General features: G+C 40.0%; 1 protein-coding gene across 4 annotated transcripts in view; it reads left to right on the forward strand.

Annotated features, from left to right (window-relative positions):
- Positions 1-24600, forward strand: part of Dgki (diacylglycerol kinase iota) — a 434118-nt gene that overhangs the window by 272676 nt on the left and 136842 nt on the right. For 3 of the 4 annotated variants that reach the window (XM_035451051.1, XM_035451052.1, XM_035451053.1), the window contains 3 exons: positions 639-712; positions 2319-2430; positions 14601-14800. In XM_035451051.1, coding sequence (XP_035306942.1) covers positions 639-712; positions 2319-2430; positions 14601-14800 — 386 coding nt within the window. Of the gene's footprint in view, positions 1-638; positions 713-2318; positions 2431-14600; positions 14801-19853; positions 19917-24600 lie in introns of all 4 variants that reach the window. The other variant, XM_035451050.1, reaches the window with a different exon arrangement.

Raw genomic sequence — 24600 nt, forward strand, 5'->3', positions numbered from 1 at the left:
TCACTTAACAGTTTTGTCTTCTCGACCCAGTGTTAATCGTTAATATACACATTCGCATCTGTACAGGATTTATGAACTCTAACATCTGGCTTCACCCTGTAGCAAACAAAAGAGGATCTGGGACAGGTAATATCGATTTAGACTCCTTGAACACTTTCAGATAATGTATTCAAAACATGTTCCCTAGTTTCAAAATAAACATTATCTGAGGCAGGAAAGAAAACAAATGGCCATCCATGTTCACACTGTTTGGATCAATTGATTACAGTGGGGAATGCTGCTGGCTTCATCTTTGAAGTGTGTGTAGTCTTTAAATGTTAGAACTATCTGTCTACATGTCCAATAATAGTTCAAGGCAATGGATGACAGTATCTGCTTTGAATACTGGAACAGTGAAAAACTGTTCTGGTCGAGTGGAAGTTTTATTTTCATATTAAATCAGATCAACACAGAGTTAAGGCCTCGTTCTACCAGAGTTTAGGCTCAGCATAAATTTCAGTCATAGTAGCTGGCATTCACTCGGGGGCAAGGGAAAGAATTCCATGCTCTATGCTGTTGTCAACCCAGTTATCTTGGATGAGGCTGTCAGACACATGACTACTTCAGAAGCCCCGCTTTCTCTGCTTTGGTTGCTGCAGTGTGATGGGACAGATCTCACCCCAAAGATCCAGGACCTGAAGTTCCAGTGTATAGTATTTTTAAATATACCCAGGTAAGCTCTGTTCATACTGTTGCCTTTGTTTGGTGTGAACTCTGTTTGATATGGGGCATCTGATTTTATAAGTGAACCCTCCCAGGTATAGGCCATGAAACCCCCAATTTTAATGTCTTGCCAAAGGTTCCACGTCTGCTCATTTTCTTCTCCTGCTTGGCTTGTTCCCTGTGGGAGGTGGTTTTGCCCACGATGCAGAATCCATTATCTATAGTCTCCTGGCCTTGAGAGACTCGGGCCCTTTTCTCCAGCATTTTCATTCAATTCCCATTTCTGCCCCACACCCCCACTTTTTGACAGCCTCCAGGGAAGACAGATGTGAGCAGAACCCTGTTTTCAGTTTCTCAGAAGCTGTTAGGAACACATCCAGCCTGATGAGTATGGATTTCTCTGCCAGATGCCAGACTCCATCAGAGAGACATGTTATAGATGGGGTTTAAATGCTCCTTGGAACCATTACGCACCACGAGAAAGGAACACTTAGGAGTGACTATTTTTAAAATAAGCATATTACTTCAGTGGCATAAAATTCGATTTTAGGTTCCCAAGCCAAGATGTTGGAAGGCACAGGCCTATAACCCTTCATCACTTGCTACCAGCCAACTCAGACATCAGTCTGCAAATAAGCTGGCCTTGCTGAATTCAAGGAAATGAGAGATCTATAGAAATTTGTGTCTGGGAAAACCTGTATGGGTCTCCAGGTTATGCTTGGCAATGCTCAGGACACTCAGTTCCAAGCTGTGTCAGGAGCCTGGGTCAGCATGGGTTTAGTAGAAGGCTTACAGATGTGGAGGAAATACCGCTGCTAATGCCTCCTGTCATGTTTTCCTCTTTGCTCTTGACTCTCTCCCCTTCTGTGTCTGTTTCTCTGATTTTACAATTTTATTTATTCTTTTCCATCCCTCTCCTAACCCCTCTCATTTCCCCTTCCTCCTTCCCTCCCTTTCTTTTGAGAGAAGATCTGTCTGTATAATTCACAATTCTTCTACCTTAGCCTCTTGTGTACTGTAACAGCAGGCATACACCGCCACACATAGCATATTGTATTTCTTCCCTTTACTTACTTATTTAGAGTACTTTTCATGTATTCTTTTCCTTTGGGAATTTCTTGTCTTAATTTTATATGTAGTGGTAAATGCTACCCCATTAGTTCATGTTCTCTTTTACATTAGCATGGTTTTATCTTCGTTTAAGACAATTATTGAATTATTAAAGATAATTTGTAACATAGAAAACATGAACCCTAGAGTGCGACATGTTGGCAAATGATGATGGAAGGAAAAAGACAGGTACCACAGGATGATTTTGTTGTAAAATTGTGGCTTATTTTTGCAAGGTTACAATATTTTGAAGACAAGTTCATTTTTTCATAGTTGAAGGTATACACCAAGGACAGCAAACTGTTCTTGAATTTAATAAATCTCAAGCTCCACTAGAAATGATTTTTAAAAGCGTATTTATAAACTGACACAGAACCATAAACTATCTGTGTAGTCATGAGCATACTGTTCAAGACCTTGGTACATATATACTTTAACCCTGTCATTTCCTAGAGCTAATCAGGAGAAGACTAGGTTGCTTTCACTGATTCTGACCTTGTTCACAGATATTGTGCTGGCACAATGCCTTGGGGAAACCCTGGAGATCACCATGACTTTGAACCCCAGCGTCATGATGACGGCTACATTGAAGTCATTGGATTCACCATGGCCTCGTTGGTGAGCAATATCTCAGTTTTATTGAAAACTCTTGTGTGTATGCCACAAATAATTTTAACTGCTCACAAATAAAAATTAGTTTTCTCCAGTGGAGTCCCACTGGGTGTACACACTTCACTCAAGGCTAGGTCACATGCCCAAGAGTAGATGGCCAACACAAAACCAACTCCATAGTGCTTTTGGAGGGTTTTTGTTTCACAATGCTTTGTCTGAGCATTTTCTTTTTTTCACTTTCTAAGTCTTTGGTTATATATTTTGGTTTCTGGTTTTGTGTTTTTATGGAATTTCTGTGTGTGCAAATGTGGGTGGTCTCTGCATCTGTATTTGTTTCTTGTGCTTCTCATTTGGCTTTTTTCCTGTTTGTGTTGTGCTATTCTTTTTATTTTATTTTATTTTTTAGATGTCTGTTTTCTAATTAGAGAGAGAAAGAAAGGACATGGACATGAGTGGGTGAGGAGGATCTGGGAAGGGTTGGGTATATGTGAAATTGATCAGAATATATTGTATGAAAAACTATTTTCAAATAGAAGGTTTTTTTTTCTCTTGGTTTACCAACTTATAAACTCTACTTAGCACAGAAATGCTTAGGATAAACATGAGTGGTATCATTTGTCTGAAAATCTATTCATAATCATCTGAAGTTCAGAAATAAATCAGTTTAATTCTGTTTTACTTTCTGGAAAGAATGACATTTTGTGTTTATGAAGCCATCATGGCAGAGACATATTGCAGCATTTACACAAAACCACAGCACCTGACTGTTGCTTTTCCTGCCTTACTGAGGAAATGAATATTTAACTTAAAAACTCTTTTTTTACATGCAGTTTCATCATGTTCACTTAGCATGAGATGACTGTATGGATTATTACAAAGTGCTTACAGGTGGGAAAGACATTATAATCACCTTAGTACTGTCCAGTTACTGCATACTTTATTCATACTTTAATATTGCATATTCAAACTGTTCAACTTACTCAATCAGGGTTGACCAATTAAGAATTATGAAAACTACTTATGTTATGTTGTATTATAGAAATTATTACATAAACTCATATTTTGTACAACAAGTCAAAATAAAGTCTCCACTTGTGCCTTTGGGATAGCGCTGGCTTACGCTGGCCCTTATCCACAAAAGGTCAGGAGGTTGTACTTTAATAAACAAAAGCACAGCTGTCTTTGTTTCTTTCCCTGTTGCTGTGATAAAACACCCTGGCAGAAGGAACCCTGGGGAAAAGTGTTTGTTTCAGCTCATAGTTCGAGGGTAAGGTCCATCATGGCAGAGAAGTAAAGGCAGCAGGCAGAAACTTGAAGCTGCTGGTCACACTGCATGTTGACTGAGGAAGCAGAGAGCAGTAAACACAGCTGCTCCTCAGCCCCTTTCTCCACTTAATACTGTCCAAGGTCTCAGCCAGGGACAGTGAACTGGCTGTAGATGGGTCTTCTGGCTTTAATTAATGCAGCATAATCACTCCAGCATCATGCCCAGATGATGACATCCCAGGTGATGAGAGATTGTCAAATTGACAATGAACATAGGTCTCTTTTTACCCACCTTGTGAATGACAGTGGTTTCTTCCTCAATAACCTCAAACTGAAGCACTTTAACACAGTAACCTATTGTGGCTATGGCAAGAACCTGTCATTTCAATTGATAATGTCCCTAAAAGTGAGACTAACCTTTTCATCAGCAGTTGAAAGGGAAGATGCCAGGACAGGCAAAATGAAAAATCAGCTTCCAAGAAGGAGGGAGATGGACTAAAGGATTAAAGTATGTGTGGATTTACTTTTGAGAGTTGATGTTCATAGAGCATCCTTTATCACCAAGGCTTTCTGAGCTAATAAAAAGGACAAAACAGGATTGAATTTAAAAAGTATATGTTCAAGGAAAAACTATTTGAGGTGACAAGGCTGTGTTGGTGTTATCTACCTCCCCCCCAAACACCCTTCCTGGGTTTTTTCTTACTTACATATACTTTGATCCAGTGAAAGCTGGTTGAGATATATATATATATATATATATATATATATATATATATATCAGCTTCATCATGCTACTTGTGAGGTAGAAGGAATAAGATGTTGTCTGGGAGGCAGAGGCAGGCGGATCTCTGTGAGTTTGAGGCCAGCCTGGTCTCCAGAGTGAGTGCCAGGATAGGCTCCAAAGCTACACAGAGAAAAACAAAACAAAACAAAACAAAACAAATAACAAAAAAATAAACAACAAAAAAAAGATGTTGTCTGGGTGATGATAATCCTTTACCAGGGCCTGAGTGGCCAAAAGGGATGTTCCTCACTTTCTCTCTGTGCTCAAGATCAAGGTTTATACCCTTAGCTGGGGGTATTAGCCACTTTTCTATTGCTGTGTTAAAATACCATGTCCAAAAGTCACTTCAGGAATAAAGGGCTTATTTTAGCTAACGATTCCTGAGCAAAAGAGACCATCATGGCAGGGAAGGCACAGCATGACAGAGGAGCAGGAAACTGGCTGCTGATATTTTCATAATGGTTTATTTATTTACACGTTTATTTTTAAATGTGTGTGTTTAAACGAGTGTGTGTGTGTGTGTGTGTGTGTGTGTGTGTGTGTGTGTGTGTGTGTGTGTTCACATGTGTGGGTTCACATTTGTGGATGGCTATGTGAGTACATGGGCTGACATTGGATCCTTCCTCATGAGGTTGCTCTCCACTTTGTTTCCTGAGGCAGGGTCTCTAGCTGCACTCCGAGTCTCCTCATCAGGCTACTCTAGATAACCAGCTAGTTTTGAGGAGTGCCCTGTCTCCTGAACAATGGATCACCAATAGATTACCACACCGGCCTTAGCACTTAATGTGGATGCTGGGATCTGATCCTTGGTCTTTGTGCATGGCAAGCTCTTTATCCACATAGCCATCTACCAGACTCTCAAATGTTCTTTAAATAAATACTTTGATGAGAATTTTAAGTTTAAAGCAGACAAAATGGGTACTGGAGAGATGCCTCAGAGGTTAAGATTATGTGTTGCTCTTAGAGGACACAAGATCTGTTCCCAGCACCCACACAAACTCCAGCTCCAGAGGGATCTGACACTTCTTTCCTCTGTGGGCACATGCCCGTACTCTCCATAGACACACACTTGTGTACATAATAAAAATAAACTAAAACAACAGGCAAAGGAAGAGGAGAAAGCCCCAAGTGTCACAACACTCAGCCTTTACAATGGCTACTCATACACAATCTTAAATCCTTCTCCCCAGTTTTAATTTGAAATGAATCCCACATTATGTTATTTAACCCACAGATATCTCTGAGTGATTTTGACAATATGTTTTCTTTAATAAATGAGAACCACAGTAATATTACGTGAAAATCAGTGAAACCAGGCAGGACCGACTATGTGCCTGGAGCTCAGCCTTCACTGGGCTCTTAAGTAACACTTGCTTTCTTATGACCAGTTGGCAGGTTTACAGAGTCTCTATATGTTCCATCTTAACTCTTACTCCTCTCGATTATTTATTGGTCAAACCAGGCCATTGTTTCTTGGCATTTCTGAGTTTGAATTTCCTGAAGCATCACTTAAGTGTCCTTCTGTCCTCTCTGGTCCCTGTCTTCCACATGCATGTCCTTATAAAATGGCATTGATAAACACTCCTAGTACAAATGTCCAAAGTATAAATGTTTTTCATAGACCAAATTCAGACTTTTCAAAGTCTCAATGTAGTTCATTTCAAAAACCTTTGATTTCATTGCTGAAGTCTGCATAATATTCCAAAATCCAAAAATAAGAAAAAGAAATACCCCTGAAACTCAAAACATTCCTGACCCAAACATTTTGGATAAGGAAAATTCAGCCTGGATTTGGGTCTATGAACTGAACAAATAGTAGGAATTTACTCCAAATCTGCTTTGTAGGCCATAATTTTCTTCCAGATCGGAGTGGATAGTATGTGGCTCAATTCTTTTTTTTTTTTTTTTTTTTTTTTTTTTTTGTTCTTTGTCCTGGCTGGGTCCCGCTGCCCTTGAGCTCCCAAATAAACAGAGGCTATATTAATTATTAAATTGTTGGCCAGTGACTAGGGCTTCTTATTGGTGAGCTCTGTCTTATTTATTAACCCATAATTACTAATCTGTGTATTTCCACGTGGTCTTGGCTTCCTGGAGAAAGCCGGACCTGCAACTCCTTTTCCTGCTACATCACAACTGCCTTCTTCCTACACTTCCCAGAATTCTCCTCGTCTGGTAGCCCCTGACTATCCTTCCTGCCTGGCCACTAGCCAAACAATGCTTTATTCATCAACCAATAAGAGAAACATATACACAGAAGGACATCCACCCCACCCCCATCAGTCAGCGGATACTAATGCTTATTTACTGGATCCCATAATAATTGGGCCTTGCAAAATAACAACATGTTAGTTCTGAAATATATCTATCAAGTGGGATATTTCAAGAAAGAGAAATTCCTTCTCACCTTCTATTTGGTCATTTAGATACATGCTTCAGCAGGGTGGCCATTCTTATTTTCATGACAAGTTGGTTCATTGGCATCTCAGATAGAGAGTAGATTTTAAACAGACTTGAACTGTCTGTGCTCTTCTCCTTGAGTCTGATTTGGCTTGTGAATTTGTTGATGAATCAAGGACAGTGGGTGGCTGGAGAGATGGCTGAGGAATTTGTCTCCCCAGAACCTATGTAGAATGTGCCTGTAATTCTAGTACAAAGGAAGCAGAGAGGATTGAAAAGCCTTGCTGGCCAGCCAGTTGGGTCAAATGGATGATCTCTAGGTTCAATACAAGCCTCTGATTCAGAAAATAGTTAGTGAGAGAGGAAGACATCCTATAGAAACTGTCTGGTCTCTGTGTACATTCACGCACTTATACATTTGTTCTCTCTCTCTCTGTCTCTCTCTCTCTCTTTCACACACACACACATACATACACACAAACACAAAAGTGTGATATTGTACAACTTCTGTGGCTGAACCAACCATAAAAGTCCATGAAGCATTTAGGAAGTGGACAACAACCGTCACCTTTAGTCGATAGCAATTTTGTAAATTAAAGGAATAATGAAAAGGCCTCTGTTTCCATTCAGCATCAGTAGTTATAAATATTAGTGAACTCATAAGTGCCACACAAGAGACATGCTACTAAGTAAAACTGGTTAAGGAGTGAGGCAGAGGAAAAGCCCTGTCTGTGGGATGCTCACAGCTCCATGATGGGGTAAGGACTGAGAATAAAGTTGTAACTTCCAGGAAAGAGCTGGGAGAGACTAGGAAGGAGCACGGAAAGCAAGAGTGCTTGGTAGGTGGTGCTCTCAGCAATGATTCCCTGAGGAGGCAGATTCACTAGACTGTAGTGGCCTACCAGAGCAACCAGCGGGGGAGCACAATACTTGGAGAGCTACAAATGGTGGCTTCAGAGATTGTACAACTAGTAAAACTGTAGTCACAGGGAGAAACAGGGAAGAAACAGTCCTGTAAGCTGTTGATGGAGGCACTGTGGCAAAAGGGATGGGCATGATCACACTTGTGCAGGGAAGCTGGTGTGAGGCGAATGGAATCTCTACTGCTGAGGATTAATAGACTAATCATTATATTGGTATCAGTGTCCAAGTGAAAAGATGAATGTATTAGAAGTGTGAAGCAAGAACTTTCCACCCAGGTGAAAGGGACTGGTGAGCCCCAGGGTTATTTGGCTGTAGTGACCCATTTTAAATGGGAAAAGAGCACTAATGGATCCTAGGAGGTTATTTTGGGCAGTTAGTCAAAGGATGATTATATCAAATAAGGTAGAAAATGTAAAACATTATTGTAAGTAAGAGAACAGAGCTCCGAAATCCCCATAAGAAGGCAGCATGAATTTAAAAATGGATAACTGAAAATGCATGATTGGAGATCAGAGGATCTCTCTAGGTTAGATGGTGTGTGTGTGGGGAGGGGTCTGTCAAATCCCCCTCTCCCCTATCCTGTTGCTAGGGGGGATGAACAGGGAAGAAAATTAGTTTATGGGATTTGGTGAAGAGGAAATGGAATTCTAAAGTCATGCTGATTATAGTTTCCTCTTTGCACAGTGTGAGCAGTGGGATAGTGTCAAATATGTGCTAGAATCTCCAGTTCTAGCTACTGCAGTTGCTACCAAGGCAGAAAATCCTACCTCAGGAAAACAGTTAACTCTGTTGAACTGCTCAAGTGACCCATTGAGAGCTGTGTCCCTTTGAACATCGTGTGCTCTATGAATAAGCCTGTCAGAGTATTTCTAAATGCTCACGTACATCTAACTGTCATTCATCCAATGGTATAGTTTTGTAGTTTTTTCCCATTTAGTATGAAAGAATATTATGTTTAGTCCTCCAGTTTTCCATTCACTGATGCTGTCCCATTGATTATATTTCCAAGAAGGTAAATTATATAAAATTATAAGCATGTGTTTAAGATGACTATCTAAACAGAATGGTAAAAGAACTTGAAAGTGTGTGTACTCTCTATCTCTATCTATATATAGATTCCATATAATTTAAAATCTTAACTAGTAGGTCAAGCTTTTATGCAGCAAATTATTTTTTCTTATAAATTGATGTGTCTGAAATCACTAAAGCCTACATATTTTTAAGGTCATGCAATGAACTAATAAATATTTTGTACATTGCTTACAATTTAAACACATCCAAAGAACAGGAAACTCAGGCTGATTTTTTGAAAGAGATTTTAAATTGAATTACTAGAATAGAAGAAAAAAAAACCTACTTCTTTTGGAGCATTTATCTTGTAATTGCAAATGTCAAGAGAAGTCTTCAATTGACTCTGTTGGTTGTGATGCATTCTCGCTAATTAAGATGACTCCTCATTGGCATCTGGAGGTCCTGATTGCTTTTTGGGGTTTTATAGAACCCATAATCAGGCATTATAATTTGTATTTGTTTCTGCCACAATTTTTTGCTATTATGGTTGGAAAGGCCTTTCATGTTGAGTCTGTTTCTAAGTAATTTAAAACTTCTCAAGACAGTTCAAAGCATGATTCCCATGGAGGAAATGGGACCCTCATCTGTGATTCCTCCTCATCTTAGGCTCCTCAGCTTTGAAGAAAGTACATTGATCTGTCTGTTAATTGACATTAAATGGTGTAAGTTGTTTTACATTTCTGAATGTGGAAAGCAAAAGAAATACACAAAGAGATTCTCAGACTGAAGTTTATATTTTCTAAGAAGTATAATGTGATCTATTATACTTTTTAGAAAATGAAATGCTAAATGTTTCCTCATTTTATGATCTGCATAAGTATAAGAACTGAAGATAACAGATCTAATCATAACACTTGAGGATAGTTACTCATATCCCAATGTGTTTCCTTTCAGTGACTTTGTTGGTATGTTTGAAAACAAACATAAATTATAATAAGTGGTTTTATAATTTTAATAAAAGTTTTTTTATGTCCCTGAATCAATACCTTCTTTCCTGGGATTTGTCATAACAAAACAAATGGAAACCTACACAGAGATTTACACACAATTACATTAGCTTGGCAGTGGGCATTGTTCTACATACCAAGGTGGCTTTCTTTGTATTTAACCATTATCACAAAAGCATACTACAAATGACAACCCATGCTTTCATCGTATAAGCATATCACAATTTACATAATAACCATTCCTTTATGTAACTTTCGAGTTTCTGATGTTTGGTGTCAGAAATACCCTGTAATTAATGTTGCATGTAAACTCTGTGAGTTCAAGTTGTTAGGACAAATCCCCAGGGAAGAAGGCATTGATTCCATGACACAAACATTTTAAAACTCTTAGTAAAAATTGTAAAACCACCTCCTTTAATATTTACTGACACAATTATAATGTGCAGAGTGATAAGAGCTGATTTAAGTATAAAACTCTTCAGATAATAAAAGTGGTGATGAAAAACAATAAATGCATGAAGGAGTTAGGTTGGTTCCTGAAGTTGCAGAACGCTGGAACAAATAGTTATAGCCTACTGGACAACACAAAGGAGAGTAAGGACAGGCATGTCTTCGTTATTGCACTATCTTTTGAAAAATCCACATTTTTATATGTTTATGAATGGTTCACCTTTACTACTGAGTTACAAGAGATTCAAGTCTTTCGAGAGTCTATTTATTGCAGATACATCCCATCTGCTTTGTGTATACCTGTTCTTCATTTCTCTTTTAAGGCACATGTATATTCAACATTATTTTATTTATGATTTAGTTTTTTCAGAATTCCATGCACAAATACACTGTATTTACATTATTTTCATTACTCTGTGTCCCTCTTTCAACATTCCCATCCTGATCCTCTACTTCCCCTAGGTTTCACCTTGAAGACTTTTGTGACCTCTCCTTTTATAAGGTAGGCCAATTAGGGCCTCACTTGGTCTCTCTCTCTCTCTCTCTCTCTCTCTCTCTCTCTCTCTCTTCTCCTCTCCTCCCTCTCCCTCTCTCTCTCTCTCTCTCTCTCTCTCTCTCTCTCTCTCTCTCTCTCTCTCTCTCTCTCTTAAAAGCCTTTTTAGAATCCAAGTTATCCTAGGAAAGCATTCTCCATTATTGTCTCCTTGGTGATTTATAGTTTAAAGTTTCGTGTCTAGATAACTGAACTCAAGGAAACTTTTGCGCATTATACAAAGTAGCATTCCCCATTAAATACATTTGTTTTTTCCCCCCTCTGGTGTTAGTGCTGAGTGAAGTTTCTTCTTCTGTAGGACTGTCTTGAATCTTTCCCTGAATTCTGTTTCCTTCCATCCATTTATTTTTATGTCAGTGTACACGACCTGCTTAATGCGTCTTTATAGTTGTTTTGTTCTCTGACAATTTCACACATGTATATCATACAGTAATTGGATTGGTCTCACCCACACCCACACATCCCTTATCTCCCTCCATCCCTGGCTCTATCAAGCCTTCCCTCCAACTCTACCTGTCCCCTTTACAAAGCTGTGACTTTTGGTTTCATTTTGTGACACATTCAGTTTCACCGGGCTTTCTACGTGACCAATAGATTGGAACAGTCCGCTGGAACTTGATGGGGTCACCTGTAGGTCTCCATGAGTCTATCAACAGACTGTACCACAAACAGTGGCTTTAGAGCACACAGTTGGGTTTTTATGTGTGTTTGTACAGAAGTCTAAGGTCTAGTCGTGAAAGGTGGACTTGTGTTCTTCTGCATTGTTTGCCTGGTGGCTCTGTCCTTGCTGCTGTGTGTTTATGTCATCTCTTTTTAGTGCTCTCCTCTGATCTTACTGTTTCCCTTACAAGGACCTCTGTGATTGTATTGTACTCACTCCAGTAAACCAGGGCAGCTGTTCTTCCTTCACCTTCTTTATTTACTCTTATTGGAAAATGTGCTTTTGCTGTGTGTGGGTTTCACAGTTAGAACACAAGTACCATTTGGGGATGGTGGCATGGGCATTGCTCTGCACACTGCAGTGGTTGTCTTTGTATTTAGTCTGTTTTAGTTTCATTGATTTTCATGAAACTGAAGGTCGACTTTTATCCATGTACTGTCTGCTCTATTATCCTTTCCCTATGGGTTCAGTTAAAGAGTTTGCTAATGACTGTCTCACAGACAGTGGATAACATGAAACATTCCTGTCTGTCTGTGTTGCTGAGGTCAGTGATATCTATCGATCTGTTTCCATCTTCAGTGACCTGTTTCTTCCTGCAGGATCCAATTTGCTACTGAGCTTTACTGTGAGATAATTTCATTTTTACTTTCCTTATGGATCGGGTTTTTTTTCTCTGTATGTCAAGTTCCATTGATTATCTACTGTGCAGATGATTTATTAAATTAATCTAAATTCTGTTTTATTGTTTGCTAGTACATATTGTTTTAACATTACCTTTTCCAATTCTTCCTTTACAAGATATGTCTATGATAAATGATGAATAGTAACAGTTGAGAGTTAAAAATATCAGTAGGATGTGTTTCTTCCCAATTTATACAAATCTGTCTTACCCCATTTTCAGGATATACTGTTGATTTTTGTCACTATTTTAACTTTCAGGGTATTACAGATTCTAAAGTAATAATTCTTTAAGTAGCTTTAAAGCATAGATATTTTTCTTTAAATTGTGCCATAGATCCTCAGGTTAATGTCTTTCTAAAGACAGTGAAATTGATCAGACATTTTTCTTCTGTTTTCTTCCTCTTTGTCCTGTTATGACCTATGTTAGTTCTGGTTGTTTTGTTTGAGACAGGGTTTCTCTGTGTAGTTTTGGAGCCTGTCCTGGAACTTGCTTTGTAGACCAGGCTAGCTTTGAACTCACAGAGATTCACCTATCTCTGTCTCCTGAGTGCTGGGATTAAAAGCGGGTATCACCACTGTCTGACTAGTTCTGCTTGGAATCTATGTCTATTGAACAAAGATGAAAAAGGCACATGCATACAAGTACTCTCTGGGAGAAAGAGTACTTAGATTTTCAAAGTCTTTGTCTTGTCATTGAAAGGGGATTTGCAAACACATTATTAGTAAATTAGTGGATTTCAGATCTCTTATACAATAACTAGAAGGAGAGTTTTCAGATAAACTCCCAGCTTTTCTTAAATTGCCCCACTTTATCTTTGCAATGACTGGGCATTACTACTGTGGCAGATAGAGAGAAAGAAAGAGGGATGATTCTTGGTGGGGGAGATTCTTGTATTTGAGAACATGATATTGTTGAATTATAGGTACAACCTAGAGTCATAAAATATTAGCACTGAAAGAGATCATAACAATCAACCCAGATCAGTTCACATCTGAAGAAAGAGAGGTGGGCTTAGTTCCTCCTCAGTGAGTATTTAATTATGTGGACACTCATTGGGCAAGTGCTCCTGCTACTGTTGTTGTTTAGGCTTCTTGTGCAGTAGGGAGTTTCCAGCATCCTGGTCTTCAGTTTCATTCTTGATGACATGGGGGATGCAATAAAACTTAATGGCATAGTTCTATGGAAAGGGAATGATTGCCAGAGCTTGTATGGGACATTGTGAACTAACTGATCATGGTACCACTACTAGTCATCTAGGTAGAGTTTCTTCCTTCTTGACTCGCATAGTGTGTCAGAGCCGGGAGCCCATATGAGCTACTTGTGTAGAGGTTATTGAAGCACAGAAGATTAATTAGGGGATGGTAGAGGAACTGAAAAGATTCCTGTACATTACCTGCTCATATCTCCTGAGCTGCATCTCTGTCACTTCTGGTGCTAGACAGAGAGTGGGGTTAGATGGTGCTATTAGTCCCAAGGAGCCCGGGCATAAGGCCATGTCCTCAGAAAGAAGAGTGCATTTTTCTCTGCACATTTCCATTTGTCATCACTGGTGATATATGAACATTCACATTTTAATGATATGTTGTAAACATATTTTGGTTCTATTTCTAATAAGGATAGTAAAATATCCATTGATATTTTTATCATTTCACATTATTCTACCTGTATTTGGGCATTTAGTTTTCAAAATTAGTTACAGAGTTGATTCCATAAACATTCTAGGTTAGATTTTAGACTTTAAAGTTTTCAGAATATCTTAAATTGAATACCTCATTTTTGTTTATTTTTATCATTGTATTCACTAAAACAGATTTGAAATAGTTTGAAGAGGTTTGAGTTAAAGAGAAAAATGTTGTCTAAGTTTTAAAATTTCCTCGGGATAGGCTGTGCATTAGTAAGTGCAGTTTAGAAGTTGGTAGAGATGTGCTTTGCCTTTTATGTTTATTTTTTATTATGCTGACATTAGTTACTTGTGGGGAAGAGATAATACAAAGCAGAGATTGTGTGTTACTTACTTGGCATGACATCTGTCAAGATGGCTCAGCTGATAAAGGCCACCAAATTTGACAATTTGACTCCTGGGACCTACATGGTGGTCCTGCAAGTTGTCCTCTGACTTCTACGTGTGCTATATACCATGCAACTCCAACATGCAAGACATAAAAATGCATTCATCCTTTTACTGGCAAAGCTGCATTTAGATTTACATTGTGTAAAGCAGAGCGTGGTTATCTGTGGGAACTTAGGGTGCAATTAATTCCTCAGAAGCTTTGCATATTTACTTCATTTGAGCTATGGTTTCTTCAAGTTCTTGTCATACTGATGGCTAATGAATTTTATTATGTTATTAAAGGCTTTTGGCTAGCTACAATGAATGTAGGTGTGACTTTCTGAAATATTGGTCACTGACTCTTGGCTCCCTCTTTGCCTTGTTTGGATAGGCTGCCCTGCAAGTTGGGGGCCATGGAGAAAGGCTGCACCAGTGTCGGGAAGTGATGCTTCTGACTTACAAGTCCATCCCCATGCAAGTAGATGGGGAACCATGTAGGTTGGCCCCCGCCATGATTCGGATCTCCTTGAGGAATCAGGCCAACATGGTACAGAAGAGCAAGCGGAGAACCTCCATGCCTTTGCTCAATGAGTGAGTCTTGGCTTGCCTTCCTGGGTGACATGGAGACACTGGGAAGCAGATGGCGGAGCATGCGCATGCTCTGGGGTCCTCACTGTGTTGGAAAGGGGAGAAAAGTCAATAAAGCACCACAGGCCCTAGATTGCTCTCATGGGAATACAAGAAACCAATTTGCCTTTTATCTGATAGTTATTTGACCTTCTTTTGGGTACATGTGGCTGTGTGGAAGATGCATGATTCTCCTTCACTGACCACCTAGGCATACATTATGTTCAGATGAGCTGGTTTTAATTTTAATTTGGTTTAGGGAAGCCTGTCACTAGCTCCTTTTTACGTAGCATTTCTTTCTGTTCATCGATGAGTGGCCCCTTTCCCTGCCTTTCCATTTGGGGTCTCATGTCCTCTGATGCTTCAACTCAGTTTTGCCTTCCAAGGCAGCATCTACTGTCCATACTGAATTCAACTCACTATGACCACTTTAAGCACCAGGTTTCCCTTCCTTCCTGTTCTTTTTCTTTGTTTTTTTAGGCGTTTTGGTAAACTGATGCACGGTAAGACAATATAGAATAGGTAACACAGAACATATGTTCGTTTTCTGGTGTACTTTACTCAAATTGGTGACTTAATTGTGTACTTGGGATTGGAGAGGTAGCTGGCGAGAGAAGATTTGAGTCATCTTTTTGAGTATCTTCTAGATATCACACCATCATGCCTAAGGTCATTTCAGGGCTTAGTCTTGGGCCATCCTCTGTCACAGTGAGGGCCATCCAAGGTGCACCTCCTGTCTGCTCTCTGCACTGCATGGTTACCCATTGTACTGAATGGCTAGCTTCCTGGTGGTGCCTGCAAGGCAAGGGCATGCTTTGCCATGTGTTCATGAAGTCAAGGTGAGACTTCGCGCAAGTTCCCAGAATATCTGATGACGAAGGTGCCACAGCTCCTGTCACCTCTCTCTGTGGCAGCATATGCTCAGGAAGAGCAAGAGACAGCGCTCTCCAGGCACTGCAGCTTTTGGCATCCGCTTCTAAGTTGGAGACTGGTGTGAGAAGTCCGCTTCCTCCGTTCCTGGAGTCCGGGCTTCCTGGAACATTGTCCTGGTTGTTTCCCACAGCTTCCGTTTACTCCATTTACTCTGAGTTGATGGTTCTTGCTTTATTTACATTTTGCAGCTGGCAAAACTCTTGGCGCATTGCGGGTGCTTTCTATCCTTGCTGCCTTTTCCTTCTTCTAGGGCGAAGACATAATTTTGGGGTTTATACATTGAAAAAGATGAGATGTCAACAGTTGTACTTTATTCTCCACGTCTTCTAGATATGAAAGTCAAACCATGACACATCAGTTGGGCAAAACCTAAGAATTAATGAGTGGAAAGCTGCCTCTGAATTTGTGCAGTGACCTAGGTGCCTAGGTTACTTGTAGATCGTCTATGTAAAAGAGAGAATCAAGCTCAATGAGTTTGCTGAAGTGAAGGGTATGGTCTCATGACCTTCTTAGATGTAGAACTGTTTTCAAGTGTTCAGTTTCAAACAACGTTTACACTTCTGTCAAAAATATGTCTTCCCTAGGTAATCCTATTGATTAGAGTTTGTTTGGCTTTGTTTATGTGCAAAATAAATAGACATAGTTTCTTGTTTTGTCCTCGTGACATGTGTGACATATGACATTTCTTGCACAGGTGTCCAAGAGCAGCCTCATGTAAAAAAATGCTGACACTTCCTACCTGGGCAGAGTTCCTATCCTAACAGCTCCATGTCACACAGGAGACCATATACAATGGGAGTCAGAGCACACTATTCATTTTTCAAAAAATTATTAAAATTTGGAAATTATTTTATTGCTATATATAAAATTATGATGCTTTTTCTAAAGAAAGGGGAATAAACCTGGTTACCACATCATACTTGTTCACTAAGCCTGGCTTTCTCTCTCCTTAATCATTTTTATCTCTACAGTTTGTTTCTACTTCATTACAAAAACCTCTCTCTCTCTCTTTCTCTCTCTCTCTCTCTCTCTCTCTCTCTCTCTCTCTCTCTCTCTCTCTCTCTCTCGATATAACTTCTTCCTCTGTATTTCCAAGAAGAGTTTCAAGTTTAAAGTCAGCCTTGACTTTTGGACTTTTTATTTAGCCTTCTGTGCCTTTGAACTTGTCTCTGTCTTGTCCACCATAGTGTGATGGAAGAGATATTTAAATATTAAAAAAAATTTACTCCTTTATTTCTCTGCCCCCTTTCTTTCTGCCTATTTTGTTTCTCTTTCCTTCCTACCTCCCTCTTCTTTCCTTTCCCTTTCTTGTTTTCTTTTTCTTTATTGCTTTCTTTCTTATAAACTAAAACTGTTTCATTTGCTTAATTTTCTTGTATACTTTTTCTTGCTAGCAGAGGCAGACAACTAGTTTACAATTGTCATAAAATTTTTGTCTGAAGGGCCAGTGTGTGCATGTATATGTGTGCCTATGCATGGGTGTGTGTGTGTGTGTGTGTGTGTGTGTGTGTGTGTGTGTGTGTGTGTGTGTTCCCAATGATGGGATGGTAGCTACTTGGTTCATCTTAGGAATTGGGCTTCTTTCATTCATGTTACCTGGCATGACTTGCTATTTTCATACTGTGGTTCCCTGAATAACTACTTCTTCCCTGGAATGCTGGTGTGTCTCACACATCTGCTCTTTCTTTGGTATGTTGAATCTTAGATCTGTGACTTCAGCCCTGACTCTTTTCAAAAACTGAAGACTATTCCTCAAACATTGTAATTGACAGTATTTTCCTTAATGAGTATGCAAACCCTTAGATTGCATACTCAGTACCAGATCCTTAACTTTACCGCCTGTGCAATTCCTTCTTCTCATCCATGTGAGTCTATTCCTCACTCATGTGCTCATTCCTTGTGCCTCTGGCCCCTGGAGTTGTCTCACTCACCTCTGCTTCTCTGCACTTAGCCGGTCAGCTGGCACTTTCCTTGAGACCCACCTTCAGTTCATCTCTCAAATCTGTAATGCACCCCATCTATTCTGTTCCCCAGGAAACTCCTAGGTGCTCTCACTACTGATCCATTTCCCAGATCACCCTGCTGCCCATCTTCAGAAAGATGGTTTTTCCTTTACACCAATTAAAATGGTCTTCCTAAAAGTGGAAAGCCCATGTTCCTTATCTTCACAGTTGTTTTTGGTCTTTGCCATCTTCATCCTTTTCTCCTCTGTCCCAGGGAGCTATCGCCTTTCTTCATATTCATCATTCTTTTGCCCCTGTCTTTTCTTCTCTCAGTGGCCTCACTTCCTTCTTTCATCTGCCAGTCCTGCTCACAGTGCAAATTCCCAACTTGGGTATCACTTCCACCAAGTACCATCCTCTAGCTAATTCTAGCGGTTGGTTGTACCTCTTGGTGTGGTTTCCATCACATCATCTGTCAACATAGTATATCCATCATCTGCCGGCTTGTCTCTAATCTGCTCTGTGGGGAGGCCCTAAGGTTTTCCCCTCAGAATGCCTGTACCTGTCAGTGTCTACACATATTGAATCAATGACTCACAAGTGGACCCTATTATACTTCTATCTCTGCTACATTTCTTGGAAACCATTAACAAAATCACAGCTACCTAAAATCTCATGAATATAGAGGTAATAGGGAATATGTTCTGAGGATAAGTTTTTACAAGTATAGGACAAATATTGAACCATTTAGATATGGTTACATGGATAATTGGAAGGAGTCTCCATGAGAGTCAGCTAAATAGTAGGCTTTCATGATGCCACTCTGTGCATATTTATTATGAAAGGAAAAACATTTTCCAGGAAATAATGCCAGTTTTATTAGTGTTTACAAAATAAAATGTGTTCACTAACTCCATGTTGGCAAAGGAGCATACCTTACATTTTATTATAACATATGAATCTACACAGACTATGGAGTCTAATAAATATTTCCCCACAAAAATGTCTCATTATTTTCTGTATTATGGATCACTGTTGAAGGAGGCCAGAAGCTTAAAAAAACTGGTATGCAAGGGAGGTCTTCAGCTGTTACCCTTAACTTCACTAGCAATTGTGAAAGATGGTCATTTTGTTCGTAGGCAAGAGTTCTAGTTAGGTAACTTTGAATCAGGCAACCAGGTTCCATCATCCTTGGCTATTGAAGCATGTTATTGATTTTAACGGAAAGTCTTTGAAGATAGCATGGACAGAACACTGAAGTTAACTCATGGGTGACCTTCTGTGAGGATATATATATTATATATATATATATATATATATATATCCAGTAGACAGAGAATCTTGGGAGCTATTGTTGAGCATTAGAGAAGTTTAAATGAGAGAGGGAAAGAGGGTGATGATGCAGAAGTGAGAGTGAGTTTGGGGGTTCAGCTTGTGAAACTGTCCAGTGTCTATTTGCTAATAGCATTTGTGGATCCTCCTCATCACAAAGCAATGAAGAAAGCGAAGTTTATAGTTTATGTTTATAGTTTTACTTGGTACGTAGAGTATGGGTGAAATTAAGGCACCTGAGGGACAAAATTGGAAATTTTAAAAACTGTTTCTGGAGTTTTCAGAAAGCCTTTGCTATTCAGCTGAAGGAGGCTCAAGATGGTTGAGTCCCTATTTTCAAGATGGCTCTCTGATGGCTCTCAGAGGCAAGGTACAAGGATGAAATTGGCTCCCCTCCTCAAGCAGGAGTCAGTGGTGCTGGCTACCCACTCTGACGTGGGAGCCTGTGCCTCTGCCCTTGGGTTGTCCTGAATGTCCTGGAGCAAAGGTGCCATTGACAATGAGTCCTGTGCCCACGGCCCACCCTCTCACCTCGACCCTGTGCTCCAGTTGTGGCTTGCCTGGAACTAGCTGCTTCTGTGTGTCCTGTTGGCTTCATTGCTATCACCGGCTTCCCTGGATTACTTCCATGGCTGGCTTAATTTCCCTTTTTTTTTTTTTTTTTAATTTCTTTCATCGCTGTTGGTGATGCGCTCATTTAATTTCTGTTTAAACTCTGTATGTCTCTCTTTTTCTCCCCGGCTTGTTCCTTGTTTGTCCACGCTGTCCTGCTGACTCTGTCTCCGCTGCTCATTCCCTGCTGCCTCTAGCATCCATCAGGTGCAAGCTGCGGACCTGCGGCGAGTGTCTGCTCCCCCCGGCTCCTTTACCATGTGAGTACAGTGCCATTCTGTTTTGACACTCTTTCCCCAACTTGTCCTCCCCAGGGGTAGATCACCTGCGGCATCTTTTTCCTCCACAGGTCTGCTGCTCAGATAAGGGGACCACCTAATCCTAGATGCTTTCACACCCCTCTTTTTATGTGAAATGGAGCAATAGAGCCCTCTGTGCTTTGTATGACCCCCCTCACTATATGTTTACACTTTCATCTTTCTATGAGATACTCAGCGCCCATGGTCGTGTGGGTTGGTGTGACAGTCTATGCTAAGCGTCACTATTTTTCAGAGTTTGGTAGTACAGTTAAACCATACCGTTACAGATATATCCGAGGAAGTGCTTATGGCCCTAACATTATGTGTGAAGCTTATTTTTGTGCCAAAGAACCTCAGCTGTTATACAATAATCAGTGACCCTGGGCTGTCACTGAGTGAGCAGAAATTTATTGTCATGCATATTTAGCGGTTTATGTGTAATGTACTCCAGGGTATTTTCATTTTCTGGTGAAATTAAATAAACAAAATGAAAATACTAGTTTTAGGATTTTACTTTGCCATTTTTTGGTGCTAAATGCTGATTCTTTTTCCTTGCCCCATATAATATATGTTACCTACTGTTTATTAAGCTTCAAGTACTATGCTAGGTGCCTTTCATCCATTAAGTAATTTATTATCAAGATGATACTATGCATATATAATAGTACTCTTTCCTCTGTATAAATGTCTACGGTCACAGACTTACAAGCCATAGGCTAAAATTCAAACTCAGGCAACCAAGCTTCATGTTGCCTTCTGCCTTTCTAGAGTCTGTGTATTCCTCAAGATCCAGTGGAGGGTTTACCTTTTCAAAGAATTTTTCCTTGATTCTTGCTATCTGAGTCCATCATAACTCACTGGAGTTGACTGTTGGCAAATCTGTTATAGTGTATAAAATTGAATTTGATTTTCATTACCTAAACTCTCTAGCTGTGTATATCCACACAGCAGACTTGGCCTACTTGAGGTGACTGGCAATATAGCCTCATGAATCTTGAGTTCCAGACCTATTCACAGACCCTGACAGAGCATTGAGAAATGAAGCCATAGTTGGTGAGTTGGGTTAATGAGTAGGAAAATATGTGTGCACGAGGAACTGTGTCAAGTCTGAAACCTACTGGTACTGCAAAGTACTTCCCAAAGTTGAGTGACTCAGTCTTGTTTTTATCTTACTGATTCCCATTTATTAGAATTGTGCACTAACTGAGGAATATTTCTTTTTATTCCATGGCTGAGTTCCAGGCACTGTTTTATGTTGTAGATCTAGTTAGTGATCAGCACAACCACTTAGTACCTGCATGGAGCACGAGGCTTCTAAATGATCAATCAAAACTCAATAGGGTAATGGTATTTCATTCCCCATCTGCTGACACTTGCAGGGTAAAATTCTCCATTCTGTAGGCTCATCGGTAAACTTGTTTTGAAAACACTGGCTGTCAGTTTTCTGATCATGCTTTTAATGGCTCCACTGACAGAGACCAAAGAAATGAGAGTGTCAAAACCAGAAGTGGATATGAGAGTGGTTGAATTCCTATCCCTAGCAGGGTTGTTTTGACATTGTAGCCATGAATCTTAAGTGGGACTATTTATTTTGTACTCCAGGAATGGGTTGCTACAGGAAGATAAATGGTATCCATTTCCATAGGTAATCAGAAAGTAGGTGTGGCTATTTTAAAACTACAGCATTAATATGAAAATATTTCATGTCTGTGTCATACTATTACAGCATGTAGATATTACTGCTTTGAATAATGGATGGGAGCATTTGTGTAATAAAACTTAACAACTGCCTGGTGGAATATAGATTCTACCAGTACCAGGTGGTAGAATCTCTCAAATGGAGCAAGGACATGGAGAGAATCCCAAGCACAGCAATTCATTTTGTACCTTTACATCACAAGCAGGCGGTGGCTTAGCCTTTTCTGCCCATGCTATTTTAAAGGCCCGGACATTCTCAGCTTGTTAATAGTGCTTGGCTCCTATGACAGTCCAGACCTGTCGTCCTGAACTGAGATGTCTTGGTGTTCTGTTTCTCTCAGAACTTGGCTTAAATAGATGCTCTTTGGATTTTTGGAGGTGTCTCTCGGCTGCTCTTAAAGCTAATGTTGCCTCCTTGAAAGTCCCCTTTTCTGGAAAGCATCCTTTGCTCTGGTTTCCTAGTGACTTTTTTTTTAATATGCTGATAAACAGGAGAGATGTAGATTGTTAGGAGTGGTGCCATAAAACTCAAATCCAAAGACACACAATTTCAGCACTGTGGAAAAGATTTATTTTTATTATTTGTAAAGTAGTGTGTGTGTGTGTGTGTGTGTGTGTGTGTGTGTGTGTGTGTGTGTGTGTGTGTGTTGGACATGAAATGCAAGTGCCTAGGGAGTTCAGAAGTGGACAGCAGGATCCCCTGAAGCTGCAGTTCCAGGCGGTTTTAAGCCACCGTGGTGTGGGGTCCTCGAAATGGAACCCCTATCCTCCACAACTGCAATACTTGTCCTTTTTTCTTATTCAGAGATCATTTATCCACAGTATACACAATGGAAAATTATCAAGAATTTATGGGTTTATTTATTCCTAAATTTTACATGTCAATCCCAGTTCTCCCTCCTCTCACCTCGCCCCTGCTTCCCTTCACTCCATCCCCCATCCACTTCTCAGAGAGGGTAAGGCCTCCCATGGGGAGTTAATGAAGTCTGTCCTATCACCACGATGAAGCCTGATCAAGGTCCTCCCCAGTGTGTCTAGACTGAGCAAGGCATCTCTCTATAGGAAATGGGCTCCAAAAAGCCAGTTCATGTACTAGGGACAGATCCTGGACCTACTGCCAGTGGCCTCATAAACTGCCCAATCCACCCACTGTCACCTGTATTCAGGGGGTCTAGTTCAGTCCATAGGACTGCAGGTTCTGCAGCTGTCAGTCTATAGTAGTTGAGCTCTCACCAGCTCCGGTCAGAAGTTTCTCTGGGTTTCCCCATTATGGTCTTGACCCCTTTGCTAATATTGTCACTCCTCCCTCTCTTCGACTGGACTCTAGGAGCTTGACCTGGTAGTTAGTTGTGAATTTCTGTATCTGCTTCCATCAATTATCAGGAGATCTTGTCTAAGGCGCTGGACTTAAGCTCAGCTTCCTCCCAGTACACGTTCTTAACCAGTGAGCCACCTCTTCAGTCCCTCGCATTATGAAATATTTTGATCCTTTATGGTCACATATGAATTGGATTTTAAACAAAAGTGTTTAAAGCTCCATTCACTCAATAAGACAGTGCTAAGCTGAGAATATTTACCTGCACATCTTCCACATTGTAGCTTGAAGAATTAATAAGCTTTATATGATTAAGTGTCTTCAAAGGGAGTTAGTCACCGAAGGGCACATGCAGGCTTCATTTCTTAAATTGTGGATTATAGTGTTAAATCCTTCAGCCACTCCCTCCAATTTAATACCTGCTGAAAAGCATATGAAACCTCAGAATGAGGCTTTCTAGAATCCTTTAGCCTTTTAGTAGCCACTTTTCTCTGGGTTCTAGTTCCTTCTTGCTCTTCCAGCATAAAGTTGAAATAATGTGATCCATTTACATTTGATTCATCATTTTCATCTTTCAACACTATTTACTTCAGACACCAGATACTCTGGGATATTAAAGACATTGAGATCAAAAGGCTAAGTTCTGCCCTGGGGAAATGAACACACCAGCGACAGACCTAATTGAGTTGAGTACAATGCAATTACAATACAACATGGCAGCAAGTAGAAAGATCTGTTGGCAACTTTTTACTGAGTATTTGCCACAGTTGATTTTTGTTTTATTCATATTTGAAACTAGTATGCAGCAACACTGTTTCTTCTGGCATAGTCCCATGAGATTTAAAGCAAGTGTAAATTCGTATTAACCATCCCTGTCACCAGGACACAGATTAGCGTGTCACTGATTTTCCTCCACAATACTGCCCTGTGAACCACCCCACTGTCATCAGCCACTCTCATCCCCAACATTCGACAGCCACTGGTCACCTTAGATTTCTGGCTTTGAGAATTCCACAAATACAGAATCAAACAATGTGTAACCCACTTCAGCTGAGCACAACATCTTTGAGATTTATCCAAGTTGTCATAAGGATCAGTCATTTATTGGTTTTTATTTTTGAGCTGCATTCCACCCTGTGGCTCTTTCCATTCACCCACACTGAAATATACCTGGATTTTTGCCAGGATAAAATGGTTGTTAAGATGCCTCAAATCCCTAAGAAGTAGATTTTGTATAGATAAAAGTTGTCATTACTTTAGTTTAAATGTCTGGAAATGAGGTGGTTGGATCCACTTAGCAAGTAGATTTGCTTTTCTTAATAGGAGGGCAAATGGAAAACTGTTTTCAGAGTGGTTTTGTGTTTTGCCTTCCTACCAGTGACGTATGATAGCTCTCATCATGCCGCGCTGCTTCTGGTGTTCTGATGGTTGCACCAGCAGTTTTAACTATTAATCTCTGTGGTGGAGTATGGTTTTGCTACATGATAGTTTTCGTTTGTGTTCCCAAGTGGCCAATCATACTGAACATATTTTCACATTCTTGTTTGTCATTTACTAATTATTCTCTTTGCAAATGTTCAAGTCTTTTGGTTTTTGTTGGTTGTTTGGTTGGTTGCTTTCTGAGTGGGTCTC

Source organism: Cricetulus griseus, assembly GCF_003668045.3.
Source record: "Cricetulus griseus strain 17A/GY chromosome 1 unlocalized genomic scaffold, alternate assembly CriGri-PICRH-1.0 chr1_0, whole genome shotgun sequence".
NCBI lineage: Eukaryota > Metazoa > Chordata > Mammalia > Rodentia > Cricetidae > Cricetulus > Cricetulus griseus.